The 17645-nt window shown below is 31.7% G+C and overlaps 1 protein-coding gene across 2 annotated transcripts in view; it reads left to right on the forward strand.

Moving 5' to 3' along the window:
- The first annotated feature begins 10792 nt into the window (after nt 1-10792).
- Nucleotides 10793-17645, forward strand: part of Tis11 (Tis11 zinc finger protein) — a 38687-nt gene continuing 31834 nt past the window's right edge. For both annotated transcript variants that reach the window (XM_090104108.1, XM_090104109.1), the window contains exon 1: nt 10793-11492. In XM_090104108.1, the coding sequence (XP_089960234.1) occupies nt 11433-11492 (60 nt within the window). In that variant the 5' untranslated portion in view covers nt 10793-11432. The remainder of the gene's footprint in view (nt 11493-17645) is intronic.

Below are 17645 nucleotides of genomic sequence, written 5' to 3' on the forward strand. Positions count from 1 at the left end.
ATGGTCGTGTTTATTATTAGTATAAAGTTCTTTGTCCTTATATAAGCTGATTAAAACCAGAACTGCGCAGGGTTATTTTAACAATAATATCGGTGCTTGTATTATTATTGAAACAATAAACAGCTATTTATTTAAATGTTGGAGCACAATGCCTTCAAAATATTTATAGCCGTAACAAATATTTTTGCTTCCACATTCCTGATGGTTGGTAGCGATTATTATTTTTGGTGACATTTTTACAGAGACAATAATAAGAATATTGCAAATTATTTATAAGTATTTTTTTTTCTATTGTAATCTGAGTGTAGGTAATGAGCTGTTGTTGTCGAGCAGCTAAGTACATCTTAACATCTTCTATTCTATGGAAAAGAAGGTAATCTTTTCTCTCATTAAAATTTCGAAATTGTTCTCCACCACTTATGACTATGAGTAATGTTTAACACGTCACGTTACGGATAAGTATGGTCTTTTAATATAGGAACACGTTAACACGGAACCGAAGACAATCGTTTCCTATTTCACTTTGTATCGGCATCAGGAATTGGCCTTATGTATTTTAAAGTAACCAGCGAATGTTTACGCTCAAACCCGGCAGTAATCTCCGCTCGAGGTAATCAGTGAAGTGCCCTTTAAAATCGAATGTACGCCATACAGGGAAGATAGTTCGTGTTGAACTATCGTTGTTTTATATTTTGCCCTTTAATGTTATTTATGAAACTTTAGCACGCTCACTGATCCATAAGAAGCTTGCATAGGGTCATTGCGCCTGTTCGCGTCCACTTAGTGCAGTTGGAAAGTTTGAAGGAGAAAATAAAAATGTTCCAGAACTAATTTCAACGCAAAATTTATGTAACGTGTTCATTACATAGTCTATTTTAAGATTTACTTTCAATTGTGTTGGAAATATCATGTGTTTTTTATTTATCTAGACAAATAGCAGAATTAGGCGTTTTACCCAGTTCGCGTCCAAAAATTCCAGTTTGCGTCCACCCGTGGACCAGTTCGCGTCCACCAGCTTAGAAAAAGAATTAAGAGTGTATTGGGTGATATTTTATCAGATAAATGCAAATAAAAATTAGATTTTAATAAATTATTTATTTACGAATATAGTTATTTAATAAAAACCGGCCAAATGCGAGTGGGACTCGCACACCGAGGGTTCCTGTATAAACTGTTTTTTTTCATATGTTTTAACTGTAAATGATTATTTTTTCAATGTTTCCCTTATTTGTGCTATAAGACGTTGCTTCGTACCAAACTTCAAGTGTCTGTGTTCACGTAAAGAACCCTGTAAGTTTTGATTCCCTAGCGAATGTCGAAATTTGCGAAAATTTGCAGCATAAACGGCTGTATCTTCTGATTGCTATGGCTTATAATTTTGATTTTTTCACTGCTTCAAGGAACCGTAGACTTGAGTATTCAATATAAATTCCAGCTTTATATCTCAACGCGTTACTGAGAAAAAGGGTTTTGACAGAAAGACAGACCGGCAGACGGACATACAGACGAACGGATATCAAAGTGATCCTACAAGGATTCCGGTTTTTCCTTTTGAGGTTCGGAACCCTCAAATTAACATTATTATTAAAATAATTCACTGAAACTGGAAAAACTTATTTATATTTATCTTCTCATCATTAATAGAACTAAAAATTAACTAAAACCAAAGTTACGTTATGTAAATAAATAATAATCAGTTCTATTAAGATTTAACCTACCTACCCTATTTTTAGTTTCTAATGAATTAAATTTATTTTTTGTTTATATTATTTTCTTAACCACAGACTTATTGATTCTCATTCTCAAAGATACTAGTCTCATTCTTAGAAAACCCATTTTAAAATGAAAAAAATTGCATAAAAATTTGCTAATTTGAATGAAAATTTAAATTATCAACTTGTAGTCTTAGTCAGAAATTTACAATCTATTTTAAATTATATATTTTAACAAACAATTCATTGCTACTTAATGAAAAACAATGTGGACGCAATATGTTCTATTGTTATGCACTATAGGTATAGTTTGCGCCCACCGTGGACGCAAAATGGAAGTTGTACAAATTCGGTGTAGTAATTCGCGTCCACCTTATTTTAGCTATTAATTGTAAAAGAAATAAGCTGATTTATAATCCATACTATTCCATGTTTTGTAAGCAAAGTAAAGAAACAGTTAAATATTCTAAAATTCACATTTAACAATAAGATACTTACCGTCAAACGCGACGCTGCGCACTATTTTTTTCTCAAAATCCCGCGCGTTTTAGCTCTCTCGTGTAATAACCAAAATTAAATATTTTTTTTAAATAGGATAGGCGGTGCGCAGGCATATTTTGAATATGTGTGCATGTCTCTTATACATTGAGGTATTATCGGAAATTTTTCTTATTACAATTTTACTTAAAGTATACTTATTTTCGTGAATTTTCTAAAAGATATCCGCAAAATGGACGCGAATAGGCATGTGGACGCGAACAGGCGCAATGACCCTAAATCGCAATGGAGCTGATACTAACAAGAGAATCTGATTTTACATCATACTCATTTATTTATAAATACTGTAAACACGAACAGTCGAACACGTTTTGTTTTTGCCCTTTATGTACCTACTTCTATATGGGTTGTAACCTTGAATTCTATTTTGCCTTACAAAGAAGCACGTGTAATTTTAAAGAATTTCTGCTATCTCTTTGCTATTTTGTTATCATTGTTTCATTTACTTTCCAAAATAACAAAAACACAAGTATGTACCTAGTTTTATTTCCAAACTGTAAAAGATGACAATATAAAACACAAAATAAACCTAAATACAATTATTGTTCGTGCGTGTAGTTCGGTAGATAGGTAAAAAATATGATTGCACGACAGCTGTTAGTTTCATTACATAAGTATTTGGAGCAGTAAATATATCGTTTATCGTGTTACAAACTATTCTGCAATTTGTTCGCGTTCGTGATAAGCGGCGTCCGCACAAAACATTTGTATATACGCCACTGGATTTGACATTTGTGGATTTATAATACGATTTGAGAATTGTCTAAATACCTAGTTAAATTTTCCATGCCTTTGATACATCCAAATCGGAAACGACACGAGAACTGCTGTAGAGATAAGATTAAAATAATACGAATAGGGATTTGAGTAAATAAAACTATTGTAAACGAGTATGAAACAAATTAAAGTTTCGTTTTTAACATGATTGAATCAATTATTATTATAAAAATAGCAGAAACATTATTTACTTAATGCTATGGTATTTATAACTTGTGTAAAGAGAAAACTATAAAAAATAAAATAACTCGAAAGTAAACCACAGTACCTACCACAACTTGGAAAAAGAATAATGATAATGCGCAATAGATTACAACTGAGAATCGTATTATCATAAAGATTAGCCCGTAATTGGACACACTAGCGTATATTAACAAAACAGAAACTAGTTTTAAGTATTTGGCAATTATATTGAAATCGTGGATAGCAGGTCACTGCAACCACAATCTATGCGTATCATGCATACAATAGTAACGCAAGTAGACTGTGATTTTCGTTTGTATTCTGGCCTTATATTTTTGAGAGGCTATCTTGCCTGGCGGTTTGAAATAAATTCCTGGTTAGTAATTCTTTGTAAAATGTATTACGTGACACATTATCAATTCTTAAAACGGTCTATTGTTTTAAAAACAATGCCTTACTTACAGGTTACCAAAAGAATATCCATGATTTTCATCTTTACAATGCTTTATCTAGTTTTGTTTGTTTAAATATTTAACTATTCCAATGATAAATAATAAGGGTATACATACGCATTAAATTGATGACGCTCTCTTTCAGGTCAATCTCGGATCTCGGTACATGTTTAAGAACAATTGACTTAGATGCTATAAACAAATTGTACATCAATGTTTAGAGCATATCCAGTAGTACTTATATATCAACGTCTGCTTACAGGCCCGCATATATGGATGGTTCTAAAATTTTAATGTCTCTGGGCATGGTAGTGTTACTTAACAGTTGCCTAGTAACGGAAAGGTCTATTACACCAGATCACATTTTTATTACGTATAAATATACAAATAGCTGGCAATCAATCGTTTCTAATAATATAATGTCAAAGTAAATACTTCTAACTTTTGTGTAATAAACGTTCATTGCGTGTTTTATAAAAATATAATTTTAGATACATGTAGTAATTGAAGTATGCTTGCACAAGAATATATTAAATGTTTAAATACATAATTACTTAATTTCACGTTTTATTCGACCCAGTCGCATTCATAATTCGACTGTTATTCGTTATATGAATCGTTTATTTTTTATCATACTGGTGAATCTAAAAAAAGAAATAACTGAATTAGACATCCAGTAAGAACAATATTAAACCACATACAAGTTTTCGATGCTTGGGGTTATTACGAAATATTATGTTCCTTTAAACAACCTACTACATATACATACATGTAAATTAATGAATAATGAAATAGTTCAGTGTGCACATGACACGCCCACTTCTATTCTATTTAAATTATTGGGTCAAGGTCGTCTAAATCAGTTAATGACTATTATTATTTGTATACAATGGCCACGCATAAGGTATTAATATTAAGATTGCTTGCGTCTAGACGTGAGAACACCTGAAGGACTTACAACGTACAAACGAGTGACGTAACTAGAGCAAAAGAAGTAAACGCTGACCGTAGAAGAGCGCTGAAAAAGTTAATTTCAATTTTATTGTTTTATCCTTATTAATTATTATATTCTTTCGAATATGCTTCATTGATTAGGTAAATATGAAAGTTATGGGCTTCTTAACTTTTCTCAGTTTTAATTCTGTTGATATCATTATAATCACTAAATGAACGTTCTTATTTATTAAGTATAATATACTTTTACATGAACACTTTTTATTTAAAAGATATATGTATTTACTTCTCAATACAATACTGTGACAATACTATGATAATATAATTAATATACAGGTGAACATAAAAGTAAGACTTTTATAAGGTACGCACTTTATTTTACGTAAGTATGTATTATAATTTATATTAACTTCCAGACAAAATTCATTGAAAAGGTACCTACATAATATAAAATGAACGTTCACCTATTTATAACTTTCTGGAAGCTATAAAATGTATCGTCGCATTCCGTGATGACAATTTTAATGATTCCAATGATCAGAAAATATATCTGTCTTATTTTGAGACTTGAACTCGTTCAAAGCTTTTAAAATTTTGTAATAAATAACACTACTTTAGTAAATTCTATGAATAGAAACCTTAACTTTGTTATAAATCTGACATAGGTACAAAGTATAGGTACGTACAAGAATATGAAATTTGAATGTTTGCAATTTACGTAGACTACTATGTATAAGCAAAGGCTTATACGTGCTTATACTTTATTGGGTTAAATTATTACAATAGACATTTACTAAATTAGTTGATGTTGGAACTTGGAACTTAGTCCATTTTTTGGTCTCTAGTGTTAATTGTATGTTTGTTTACGTTTACAACTTTACATTGTGAGTTTAAGTTGCTACATCTACCTACTATATTTTCCATAAAATGCACACTATCTTAGTGATTACAGCAGTGAAATGTTTGGTTTTCGTAACTGCGTAATGCATTCAGTCAACTTTTATGGCTAAATATAATAACCATACATTAACGTAGGTCGTATATCAGCAAACCTCTATGCAATGTCACCTTTATTATCTATTTTATGTTGCAATAATAGGTTTCTAGTAACAATAAACAAAATACTTAAAGTAATATGATTCCAGTGCCCTGCCTTAGTGTATTATTGTGACGACGCGACGTAGAATTAAAAAATATATACAGTATAATATTTTATCCATTCTAGTATTTAAAGCTTTCGAAACATTCTGCTGTATTGTAAAACTTTTATTGTTTTAACTTACAATACGCTACGTATTGTTAGAGTTATCCCTTATTGTAATTGTTTTCTACTAGGTAGAGTCGTAGTCAATAGAGGGTTTGCAGATTTTATTATTATTTTAAAGCTTAATTTGAACGAGCATTGTTTATTTTATTTTTTTATAGTATACTTACTTTTATTCGTGATGTTTTTGTTTGAAAAGTAGTAACTGCAGGTCAACTTTGAAAACCTTTAATGAAAGCATATTGTTAAATAATATTACTTAGTAATATTTTAATTTTTAGCGAGTTAACTTATCATACTTATATAGAGCAGAATAATAATCCAATCGTAATAAAAATTAGTTAAATCTATATTATTAATATTATAAAGCTGAAGAGTTTGTTGGTTTGTTTGAACGCGCTAATCTCAGGTACTACCTACTGATCCACTCTGAAAAATTATTTCGCATAAAAAGTAAACACTATCGAAGAAGAGATTACTGAGAGGGATAACTCTGATTTCTAAATCGTTATTGTTGTCATTACTGACATAAAAGTATGTAACAAAAATATCTGTCATAAAGCCTGCAGTTTCTTTGATGCAGCAGAATATCAATATAAGATGTCCTAAAATCATATGTTGTTTGTTAAATATTTTAATAATAATTTACACGAGACCTCGAAAAACCTAGATGATTATTTACGCAAAAATGTCACGCTAGTTCGAAAAGGTCAACTGGTCAACTGTGCAATAATTTGGTCGTCTATATTTGTCGTATTTAATTACCTATGCAAGTAAACTACAGTATATTTAATTAACAATTTTTATACGGTTCCCACTAACCTAGATAGAAAATTGATCTACATATCTCCATTTTTTACGGCGTGGATAAGAACTTTAAGCCTTAATATCTATTTGCGTAGTCTTAGGAAACCCGCATTAAAATAACCAGGAAAATATATTTTAATCATGATTTACTAATGCTGATCTTTAAGTGGAAAAAAATTCATACATAGCACGATTTTTCAGCTTAACTTTATGCAGCCTTATAATAATACACAAACAGTAAATACAGATAGTTACAGAAACAATACAATAGCGGCATTTATCTGTCCTAAGCTTGTTAGAGAGACGCACGAGAGACGTTTTATATCTTGAGTCTTGAACCCATTTATACGTATCTTAATAAGCATAAATATGCGAGCAATGGGCGTTATACAAATTGAAAGGCAAATTAATTGACTTGCGAATAACCGAAGTCAATGTTTCGGCTTTCGAGTCAAATAGACTGAATTGCTCAAGGCCTTTTCTTGTCTCGGAAATGAATTAGTTGTTCCTTACAATTCGTAGGTATGAAATTTATTTACTTTCCATTTAATTTGTGTCAAGCTAATTAATAGCACAAAGGACTTTGTGGTAAGCATTCAGATAAATCAGACGTATATTATAAATTTACTATATTTATCTATTTAAATATTAAAAATTATACCAATACGCAAGGATTATACACAGACGAGATTATAAGGACTAAATGTTTTTCTTCTGTATGATTTTATAACTAATCTTCCAATGGAAGTCATGAATCTATTCTTAAAAAAACCGAATTGACATCGTTTATTTGAAGTCGACTAAAAATCAGATGTTGAAAAATCTCCTTGAATATTAAGTTCCGAGCACGGAGCACGTCTGTTACGAAGTACACAGCTAGTATTGCCTTGAAGAGAGAATTTTTGAATATAATATTTTATGTTTGCATACAATGTGTTTCTAAGCGTTATGTTATAGAAGTAAGCATTACGTGACCGACATTTGACACTGACACATTACCCATAGCGTCACGTGTGATGATTTTAAATTATATATTATTAAATTTAATACTTTGAAAAAAAAACTTCATTTCATATAATATGTAATAATATGTAGTAATATGTTAATACGTCTTTATGTATTGAAGTCAATGACACTATTTGACTTCGTCGTTTTGAACTTATTTATCAAGACGCAGCTTTTTGTCCCCTGATAAAATAAAACCAACTTTTAAATATAAATTTCTAGACTGCATATTCCTATTACCACAAGTAAAATTGGAAAATGCCTTTTGAATTTCCTTTCATCGTTTTCGTTGTAAATAAGAATCTGCGTTCGCTTATCCCAAATTCTATGATATCTAAATATTTAACTCGTACCTACTTAAATGTGATGTGATATTACATTGTGCAATGAACTCATAATAAATGTTATTACAGATCCCTAAACCCTATAAGAGTTTGTGTTTCAGCTCGCATTTCAAAATTTTTCCTATGAGAGCGTAAGCCATACATATTTATTATTTAGCTATATTGCAAGAAATACTATATATATTTTCATTATAAAATTATGTATGCGAAATATAACACTGCTGAGAGAATAGATAACGACTGCAGTTCTTTTGTTCTTTGAGGAATTGTTTTTAAAATGTTATCGAATTTAATAAACATTATATATTATAAAGAAAGCCTACATAATCAAATATTATTATTAAATAAATCATAACATTTACTAAGGCATTTTTGTTCAATTTATATTTTAGAATCATGTCAATTTTGAAAAAGTTTAATTAATAATTTTATTTGACACTGGACACATCTCGTTCATTAACGTACATATTCAATTCATACACATTATAAAAAAAATATCCTAGTCTCTTTTGAAAAATTTTAACATGAATCCGAGATACATTTTGTTATTATTACTTTGAAAAGCCAGCTAAATTAGACGCGTCCTCGAAATTGTCTTATATACAAACAAAAAGCACCACGGTGTTTGGAAACCCTTCTAATTCCCGTAAGCCCGTGCAACATAGCGCATAACACCAAAGAGTCAAACAAGTTTGCAACTAACGAATACCATAATAAAAAGTTGTTCGAGGGACGCTACAAGCGCTGACTATGCCACAGGCTTTAGCGGAAGCGAGTATACTAATAATCCCTAATCATCCTTATATATATTAAGAGAAATAGATACCTAAGTATTTACCTAAAAATTATTGTGATAGTATTTTTTTACCCGTGAAAGTTAAAAAAAGTATTTATAAGTATTTATATTCTGATTTTTGAAGCTATTTTGCAGATACACTACCTACCATAGAGATTCTGTGATCTGTGCTACCTACCATGATAAAATATGATTACTATGGTACAGACATTCTATCCTACACGTATAGGTCCCCAACTCAGCTGATAAAAACCCCTAAAAAAATATTTAATACTCGCAGCCTACTGCGATTTTTGAAGTTTTGCAAACGAGAAGTTTAATATCGTATGGAAATTGTTCAGTGAAAAGGACAGAATAAAGTTATATGAGTGACCATTTAATTATTGAAAATTTGTAAAATTATTATAGAAATAATTATAGAAATAAAATACCTATAAGTCAAGAATATAGAATATACATCATACGTTCATAGCATATGCTTCTACAGATAATAGTGTACTAGTACCACAGATAATCTAGTACTGTAACTGTCAGTTTACATTCCAATTTTATTCAAAACGCTCTTTTCGTATAAATCAAGGTATAAATGAACACGGTTCTCGCATAAGCACGAACAGCGGATACCTCGATTGGTCGAACCAGCTCTAAAATTACTACTTTTTGCGTTTATTCACCGTTCTGGCCACTTATTTTTTAGCACTTCCTCGCCAAAATGAATAAATATACATAGAAGTACTAAGTACCTATATTTACAGACCTGTTTAACTTGCTGCTGGATGATTCTAAATATGTACATAATAGGTAGGTAATTAATACAGATATCTATCAAATACCTAGGCACTAAAGAATTAATCGGTGGTAATTGTTAATTGTTAAATATGTTTATTATTATTCTAAATTACCTAAATATTAATACCTAATAGAAGTGAAGAAAATAATTTTAAAATTAATAATGAATGTGAAAAGAGACAATTAGAATTTTACTTTTGTATCAAATAATAAAAATTAAAATACTGATAGGTAGGTACGTAGGTAATTGATATTAATTTATAATACTTATATGTAGTAGTTAAATTATATGGGTACGTATCCAATAAGTATTTAAGGCTTATACATGCGCTAATAACCTTGACCATACTTGACGGATCTCAAACCTCTCCCGCTGCACCTTCTTTTTTCCTCGCATTTTGTATTTAAAAATATACCAATCAGTGAAACAAAAAATCCTCGTCAGGGACTGTTGTGTAACTGATAATTTATTAAACATAAAATTTTCAGAGCTCTAAGTCAGCAGGTTACGAAGTTTATAGAGTATTTGCGGAAAAATCGATGACCACTGCACATTTTTTTTCTAGAAATCTATTAACTTTGGAAAAAAGTCCTCGCGAGCAATTAAAGATCAAAGAACATCCTATTTTATATATTTTTTTCGGTATTGTGCTTTATGTTGTACCAGACTTTATAGAGGTTGAACATAGTCGAAATTGCCGATTAACGCCTTAAATTTAAAATTTTCATTGACTAGGTAACTACTTGCCTTTATAATTACATAATTAGTGCTAGTCATCTTACTTTTAAAATTATAAGTACATAATATTGGTACATTTATTAAGTAACAAAAAATGAAATATTTATACCTATTAGGTAGGTATTCTGAATTCGTAATAAATACTATCTAGCATAATATTACCTATTCCGTTATAAATTATTTTCTGTTCCTAAGTTTCTTAGGTATATGATATATCAAATTTGCTGTAGGTACTTGGAAAAGAGAGGACAATGATGAAGGAGTTTTGTCATTTTTGTTGTGGCGGGCTGGCAATAACAAAACAGTTCGCCGAGATTTGTCGATAGCGGCCGAGAGTACCCGAATCTCGTTCCAAAACGTGATCGTGCTGCTTGATTTGAAAACAAAATCCACCCGCCCGCTGCCGGCTCACGAGTCACGGGCGAACCGAATTGCAGGCTCAGTGCGCGAGCAAGCGTGATACGGAATGAACGTGTGGTGCGTTTTGCGCGGACGTTGACACTGCGATTTATTTTTTTTTAACTTGCGATTTATACAACCAGAATTAAAGACGTTTTGGAGTATAAAGTCGGACAAATAAAAAGTTTTTATTGTCCTGAGTTTACTTTTAAGTAGTTCGCGCAGAGTTTTGACCATTTTTTGTGAATTTCCGTATAGACGCGAAAAACAAGTGAAGAAGACAATTCGAAATCAAAGAACTGTTTTGTACATTTTCGCATCATTTGCGAAATTGTGTTCAAAAATTTACTGGCACTTACGTGGAGGGTGAATTAAAAAAATAACTGCCCCCGGCCATCTAGTTCGGATTCAATCTGTGGTCGCCGAACGAAAAAAACAAAAGCGCATCGATTCACATATATTACAACTTCAGATCTACAGCAGCATTTTAAAATTCTTGTTCAATTCATCGTGAACTTTTTATTAGCTCGCGCAAAAAAATTACAGTGAAATCCTAACCTAAAAATTGTCTTAGTGGATCAGTTCGCGACAAGAGAAGCGCGAAGCAAGTATTAAAACCTGGATCAAATTTAGTGCCTTCTTCGTTCTACATAATGTCTACTGCCATAATGCATCAGTCTGCGCTGTACGACTTTGGTGATCTGTTCTTGAAGGTAACTTAACTTCTTACAGTTTTAATTTTTCTCCGATGACCGATCATCAACAAACTGATTACTGTAGCTGTGTGATGTGTCTGCTTATTTCCTATAGGTTTTGAACTTTATTTAAATGAAATATTGACGTATACAATGTCTACCTACGTGTAATGATGACCTATATAAAAGTTTACCCTTACCTTTCGATTTTAGTACCTACCTACAATGAATTGGTTACAGAATTGTATTTAGCTGTTTTATCTTTGTCATAAATGAATCTGATAATCGCGTTGCGAACGTTTGAATGATATAAAAAGTAAAAACAATAAGTAGGTAGGTAAGTAAAAATTTACTCATAAATTAATCCAACCATATCGCAAGCATAATAATAATTGATTACCTCGCTTCCGAAACGTTTGATATTGTTTAATTGAGCACCACGTGTTGATAAATGTTTATATTTTTTTTCGATTCAAAACGTCGATAAAATTTGTCGTGTATTTTTTAGGTAGGTATATAGTTAGTAATAATTTATTGGAAAAGCTACCAAAATAGAAATTCCAAAAAACCAGGAAACGACATCAATTCACTAGTGAGAGGAAGGTATACCTACAGAAAATTACTACCTCAGCAATTAGTTACATTCTTACCTATTCGTTTTCCATTTCCACAGTATTACAATATTATTTCCTACTAGCGGTCCGCCCCGGCTTCGCCCGTGGTACATATTTACGTTTTCTCTACATAATAACCATCCTCGTACTTCAAGGAATATAATAAAAAAAGAATTATCGAAATCGGTTCAGCCGTTCTCGAGTTATGCGCTTACCAACACATTTTGCGATTCATTTTTATATATAAGAAGAAGATAAGAAGAAGATAGATATTGTAATACTGTGATTTGGTCGTGTAGGCAGTAAGTAGGGTTACCTACTACATCAAGCTTTATTGAATATTGCGTCGCAAAGTAAAAATTAAAGAAAAGTCTGTAGTAAAAGACGTCTGCGCTGTAATTATTGTATGACTGTGTCATCTTTGTTATTATTTTAAGATTTTTTGTTATTTAGGCACCTACTTGTAATTATGCAGGAAATCAGAGACCTCAATATATTTTACAACCTGAGATATTAGGCACGTCAATTGACGTAAAACATCAATACCAAATCCATACTAACTAATATTATAAATGCGAAAGTAACTCTGTCTGTCTGTCTGTTACTCAATCACGCCTAAACTACTGAACCAATTTGCATGAAATTTGGTATGGAGATATTTTGATACCCGAGAAAGGACATAGGCTACCTTTTATTGCGAAATATGTACCACGGGCGAAGCCGGGGCGGACCTCTAGTTGAAAATAAAAGTAATCTATCGTGTAACTGCTCGAACTTGTATTAAAAGTATCGACTGCTTAGTTTACCAATACATGAGTAGTATTACATCATATTGCCTACGTAAGTTTATCCCTTCGGTAATGTATTTATTTCACTTCTTTAGTCCAATTATAGCTTGGTATTTAAGATATTCCAGCATAGAAGTAGGTAGGCGTTTTTAACGCTAACGTAAAAAGGCTTGATAACACTTGAAATAATAATAATAGGTAAATGGAGCACAACAAAACTTTAAAAACATTACAGTATTATGTCTAATAGGTACCTATCCCCTAATATCATTTATTGGATAAGCTAGCTTGAATAGCATTACAATAAATATTTTTACAGAATTCTTAGGTAGCTACGTACTATATTATTAATTATTACGAATTTCCCATCCGCAACGCTAAATCGAGCTTTACAAGGTAAGCTGATTTTACCCTAATACCTTTTACCGCTCAACTCGATGGTTCCTACTACCGTAATTACAGATTACGGAAAATCTGTGGAACCAGTAACTTGTTGCGTGATGTTGCCATAGTTGATAGTTGCGGGACTTGTACACTCCGGTAGTTCCATTAAAAATCTGATCGGACCAGGCGAATAGCCAGTTTCCTCTAAAAGTAAAAGTAACTCGATACTACAGCCTCTTGAGAAATACTGGCGGTTTGTCGTATAATTATTTTCAGTAAATAATATACCTAATATAGGTATCTGTCAGTGGCATATAAAAACTTATAGGTGAACAACGAACCGAATTAATACTTTATTGTAAAAATCAGTAATCTTTGGATATAATAGTACTTAGGTACCTACAATAATTTTACATTTCGTGTAATCGCAAAGTGAATAGGTAGGTAATACCTTACTAATAAAACATGTTTACAAAAGATTTTAGATTAAATATTAAAAATATAGGCTAAACCTAAAATAAAACAATTTTTACAAATTATAATTAGGTACCTAGGCAGGTACGTGTAACATTGTTAAAACTACCTCATTGTTCATATCTTAATGCTCTTAATTCTTAAACTACATTTTAATTTTTAAAGTTATCGTTTTCTCAGAAATGGGGATTTTTTGTAGGTTAAGTTACCTATTTCACGTAAAATAATGTCAGTGACATTATTTTACGTGACATTATTTCCCTCAAGGAATTCTTTTTAAATATTCTTATACATATTTGTGTTTCATATTATTTGGTAGTAGGTACTTACATAATGAAAGTTTGTAAGGATGTATGGATGTTTGTTACTCTTTCACGTAAAAACTACTGAACCGATTACAATGAAATTTAGCACGCATATAGAGGGTAACTTGGATTAACACATAGGATAGGTTTTATCCCGGAAATCCCACGGGAACGGGAACTATGCGGGTTTTCCTTTGAAAACGCGGGCGAAGCCGCGGGCGGAAATCTAGTAAATACTAAATAATAATTAATAAGTAATCTGTATAAAAGTGTGAAGATAAATTTAAATTGTATTATAATTATTTCTTCAAATATAAAGTTAGATCGAACTAATTTTATTTCAATGCCAATGCTATGTAGGTATTTGGTTGAACTATATAGCATAACTTATGGAACCTGATGTTATTACTTGACAAATCCTTTTCAAATCTCAGCAGGGGTGAAGCACAGACGCGGCTAAGTGGTGTGACTGGTGTGGCTCATATTATGATTATTCAATTTTATAGATATGCACCTTATGCCCTGGACGTAAGAGTCATACTTGTTTATAGATAACTTTTTGTCTTCATTCGTGGCAGCAGAGTAAAACCAGTTCTATTAACTAAATCACATGGTTATAAATCGTTTGGTTCTTGTATACGCTACCTGCTCACGGTTTTTGTGGTTTCTTTATATTGCGTACAGCCACTTGTTGCTTAGGGTTGCCCTGTTTTATATTCAACGAAGCACATAACGGTGGGGTAGAGTGGAGACTAGATTAAAAATATTTTACAGTGCATTCAAGTTAACGTTAAATGAAGGCCCAAAATGTATATATTATGTATGTGATATACGTACCTTTAATGTTATAAGTTATAAGTTATAACGTCATTAAAAAACTATGTATTAGATACATAATATATTTTTTGGATAAAATGGGGTTGAATGTTATAATCGATCTCCCAAAATAATAAAATAACGATTTGAGTAACTCCACAAACATGATCGATATCCGTAAAGCTAAAATTACCATGATAACATTCAGTTGCAGTTAAACATTTTCAGATAAATGACAGTGGGAATTTTTAAAGGTGCACCGTAATGCCTTTACAACTTTTTGTTATTAGAGTTTTGGCCGTTGAAAAGCATCCGAACCGTTGTGCTCATAAATACACCTACAACCGTCTACCTGATGCCTATTTACAATACACGCCATTATATTGAATTTTTTTACAACTTGCCAGACACGAGATAAAGAGTCTTTGTCTGTAGATATAGCTTTGTTCAGATTTCTACAAGGTTGTATCCCAAAGTTCGAGGGGAGTGTAAACAATTGGAAAGTAACTTGCAAAAACTTTTTTTATAACTCGAGTCGATGCAAGGTGACGCAAATAGTAAACAATTTTAGTTTTACATACCATCATTAATATGGAGGGTGGACATTTACAGAAATACAAATAAGTATCTAGTCTAATTAAGTCGAATGATGCGGGCATGAAATACTTATATTTAAATTTCTATTAAAACTTAGGTCAATTAATCGTTTTTTAATTAGTCGCATACCAAAATCTTAAGTTATTATTATTACCTATTGTTAGTTGGTCAGTAAGCCGTGTAATCACGTGGGGTATCGAAGCGTGTTATCGCGTAGAGCCGCACTTATGTTGAATATTGCACTATACGTTATTATTACAATAATATTCGCAAAACTATCGGAATATTAATGTTTTCAATTCTGCGCTGCGTTTGCGTCGATGTAGGTTACGGTTATTTAAAATAATGGGTTATTGTAATATTGTAGACGAGATGTAACTTAAAAAGCTTTTATCAGGTTTGCCGTAAACGCAATTTCAGATGTATTTAATTATATATACTTACATTTTTAGAGAATACAAATATTTTATTTTAAAAAATGTGTCATTTCAGACGTATGCTAAATTCTTAAAACATTTTATTAATAAATGCGAAAAAAGATTGTGTATGTTTGATATTTTATTAATGTTATCAGTAATAAATAAATAAATAAATCATTTATTTGCACCATTAGATATATCTTACAAAAATTAAATGACCCAGGCTCCTAATATACCTAGTTGTAAACTGTTTTTCAGGAGCCTGTGTTCACACTAATTTATATTACACTGTTACAATGGCGTATGTACACGAATTTATTCAGCTTTAGACATAATTTATTATAATATTATTTGTTACATTTCAACATTTGTTCATTATAAATTATTATTAATAACCTATTTAATAATTATGCATGCATTAAAAAATAAAAATGTAATGTAATGCTTCAATGATTCATCTCACATAAAGATGTTTATGTAAAACGACGCGATCATTTTTACACGTGTGCTGATAAAAAGTAAAAACCATTATGTCTGCTTCATTCATTGCCAAATTTTGCTGTGTATGACGACATTGATATTCAGTAATCAGTATTGTCGAAATAAAACGAGCTAAATTAAATTTATATAACCGATATTTACATTTAATAAAATAATTTATATTTATAATGATTCCTACACATTTACATGTTTTCCGTTCACATATTTTATATATTCATAAGTTATGGTTGAAAATTTTCTCATGTAAATGAATGCGTACAAAAGTTGGTAGTCTTCATGCAAGTAAACACAAACTTTCCACGGTTTTCGCAATCAAGTTGTGAGGTTTCTCAAACGGCCGGTTCTGGCCTCAGTCACCTCCGTTTCCCAACAGCTAGACATTGCAGAAACCTTCGAGTGCAGCTCGAACAATAAGTGTCGATCGTGGGAGCAGTGGTGTCAGTTTGCATTGCTCGTGTACAATAAGTAATATCGAATTATTTCCTCGCATGCTGTGTTGGCGAAATGATATTCCGCGTGGGACGTCAAGGCGCCATTTTGCTACGCTGATCCAAGCAAAACGAAAAGTCAACATTGCCTATCTTTGTTTCAAGGCTTTAACAACAATACATTCATCAATATTCTCTCTTATGAGTATTTTACGTTCATATTAAGTAGTCGAGAATCGAGATCCATCGAGTTGTTGCGTTCACCTCTTTACGTATATTACGAAATGGGCCTACCGTAGTAGCAACTTCTAGTCTAATGCAACCGGTCGATGCCGTCCGATTAACGCCTCGCTGCCCAAGCTATAAATTCACTGCATGTAATTAGAATACTTCTCCTTGTAATGAATAAAAAATAACTAATTAAAAAAAATAATATTGCATGCAAATTGTGAGGATAGCTTGAACTGGTTAGCTTAAAACGTCCATTTTAGAATTCCTACATTAGCTTTGTCTCTTTACGCGTCTTTGCCGGCTTTACGCGTTTGTCTCCGGTCATAAGGGAACCTTTTGTTCCTGGCCTCGCTAAAAGGATACCACTCGACATTTCACTTATAGTCAACACAAGTCAAGGTATTGCGTTTTCTAACACAAATTTTGTTTAGATTTTTAATATGCGGCTTGCCTTGAACGGGCATCGTTCACACTGAAGAATCCATTACGCATCGGTTTCGACAAACCGTTGGGGGACACTTAATTTAAGACAAATGTGGTATGGCCCTGATGCATAGGTTACAGATATTGCCGCAATATTGACACCCACGTGTTATTTTAAGATTCATATAGGT

Source organism: Colias eurytheme, chromosome 7 (genome assembly GCF_061535395.1).
Source record: "Colias eurytheme isolate Ceu_HAF_F1 chromosome 7, ilColEury1 Martin Lab GWU primary, whole genome shotgun sequence".
In the NCBI taxonomy this organism is placed as follows: Eukaryota; Metazoa; Arthropoda; class Insecta; order Lepidoptera; family Pieridae; genus Colias; species Colias eurytheme.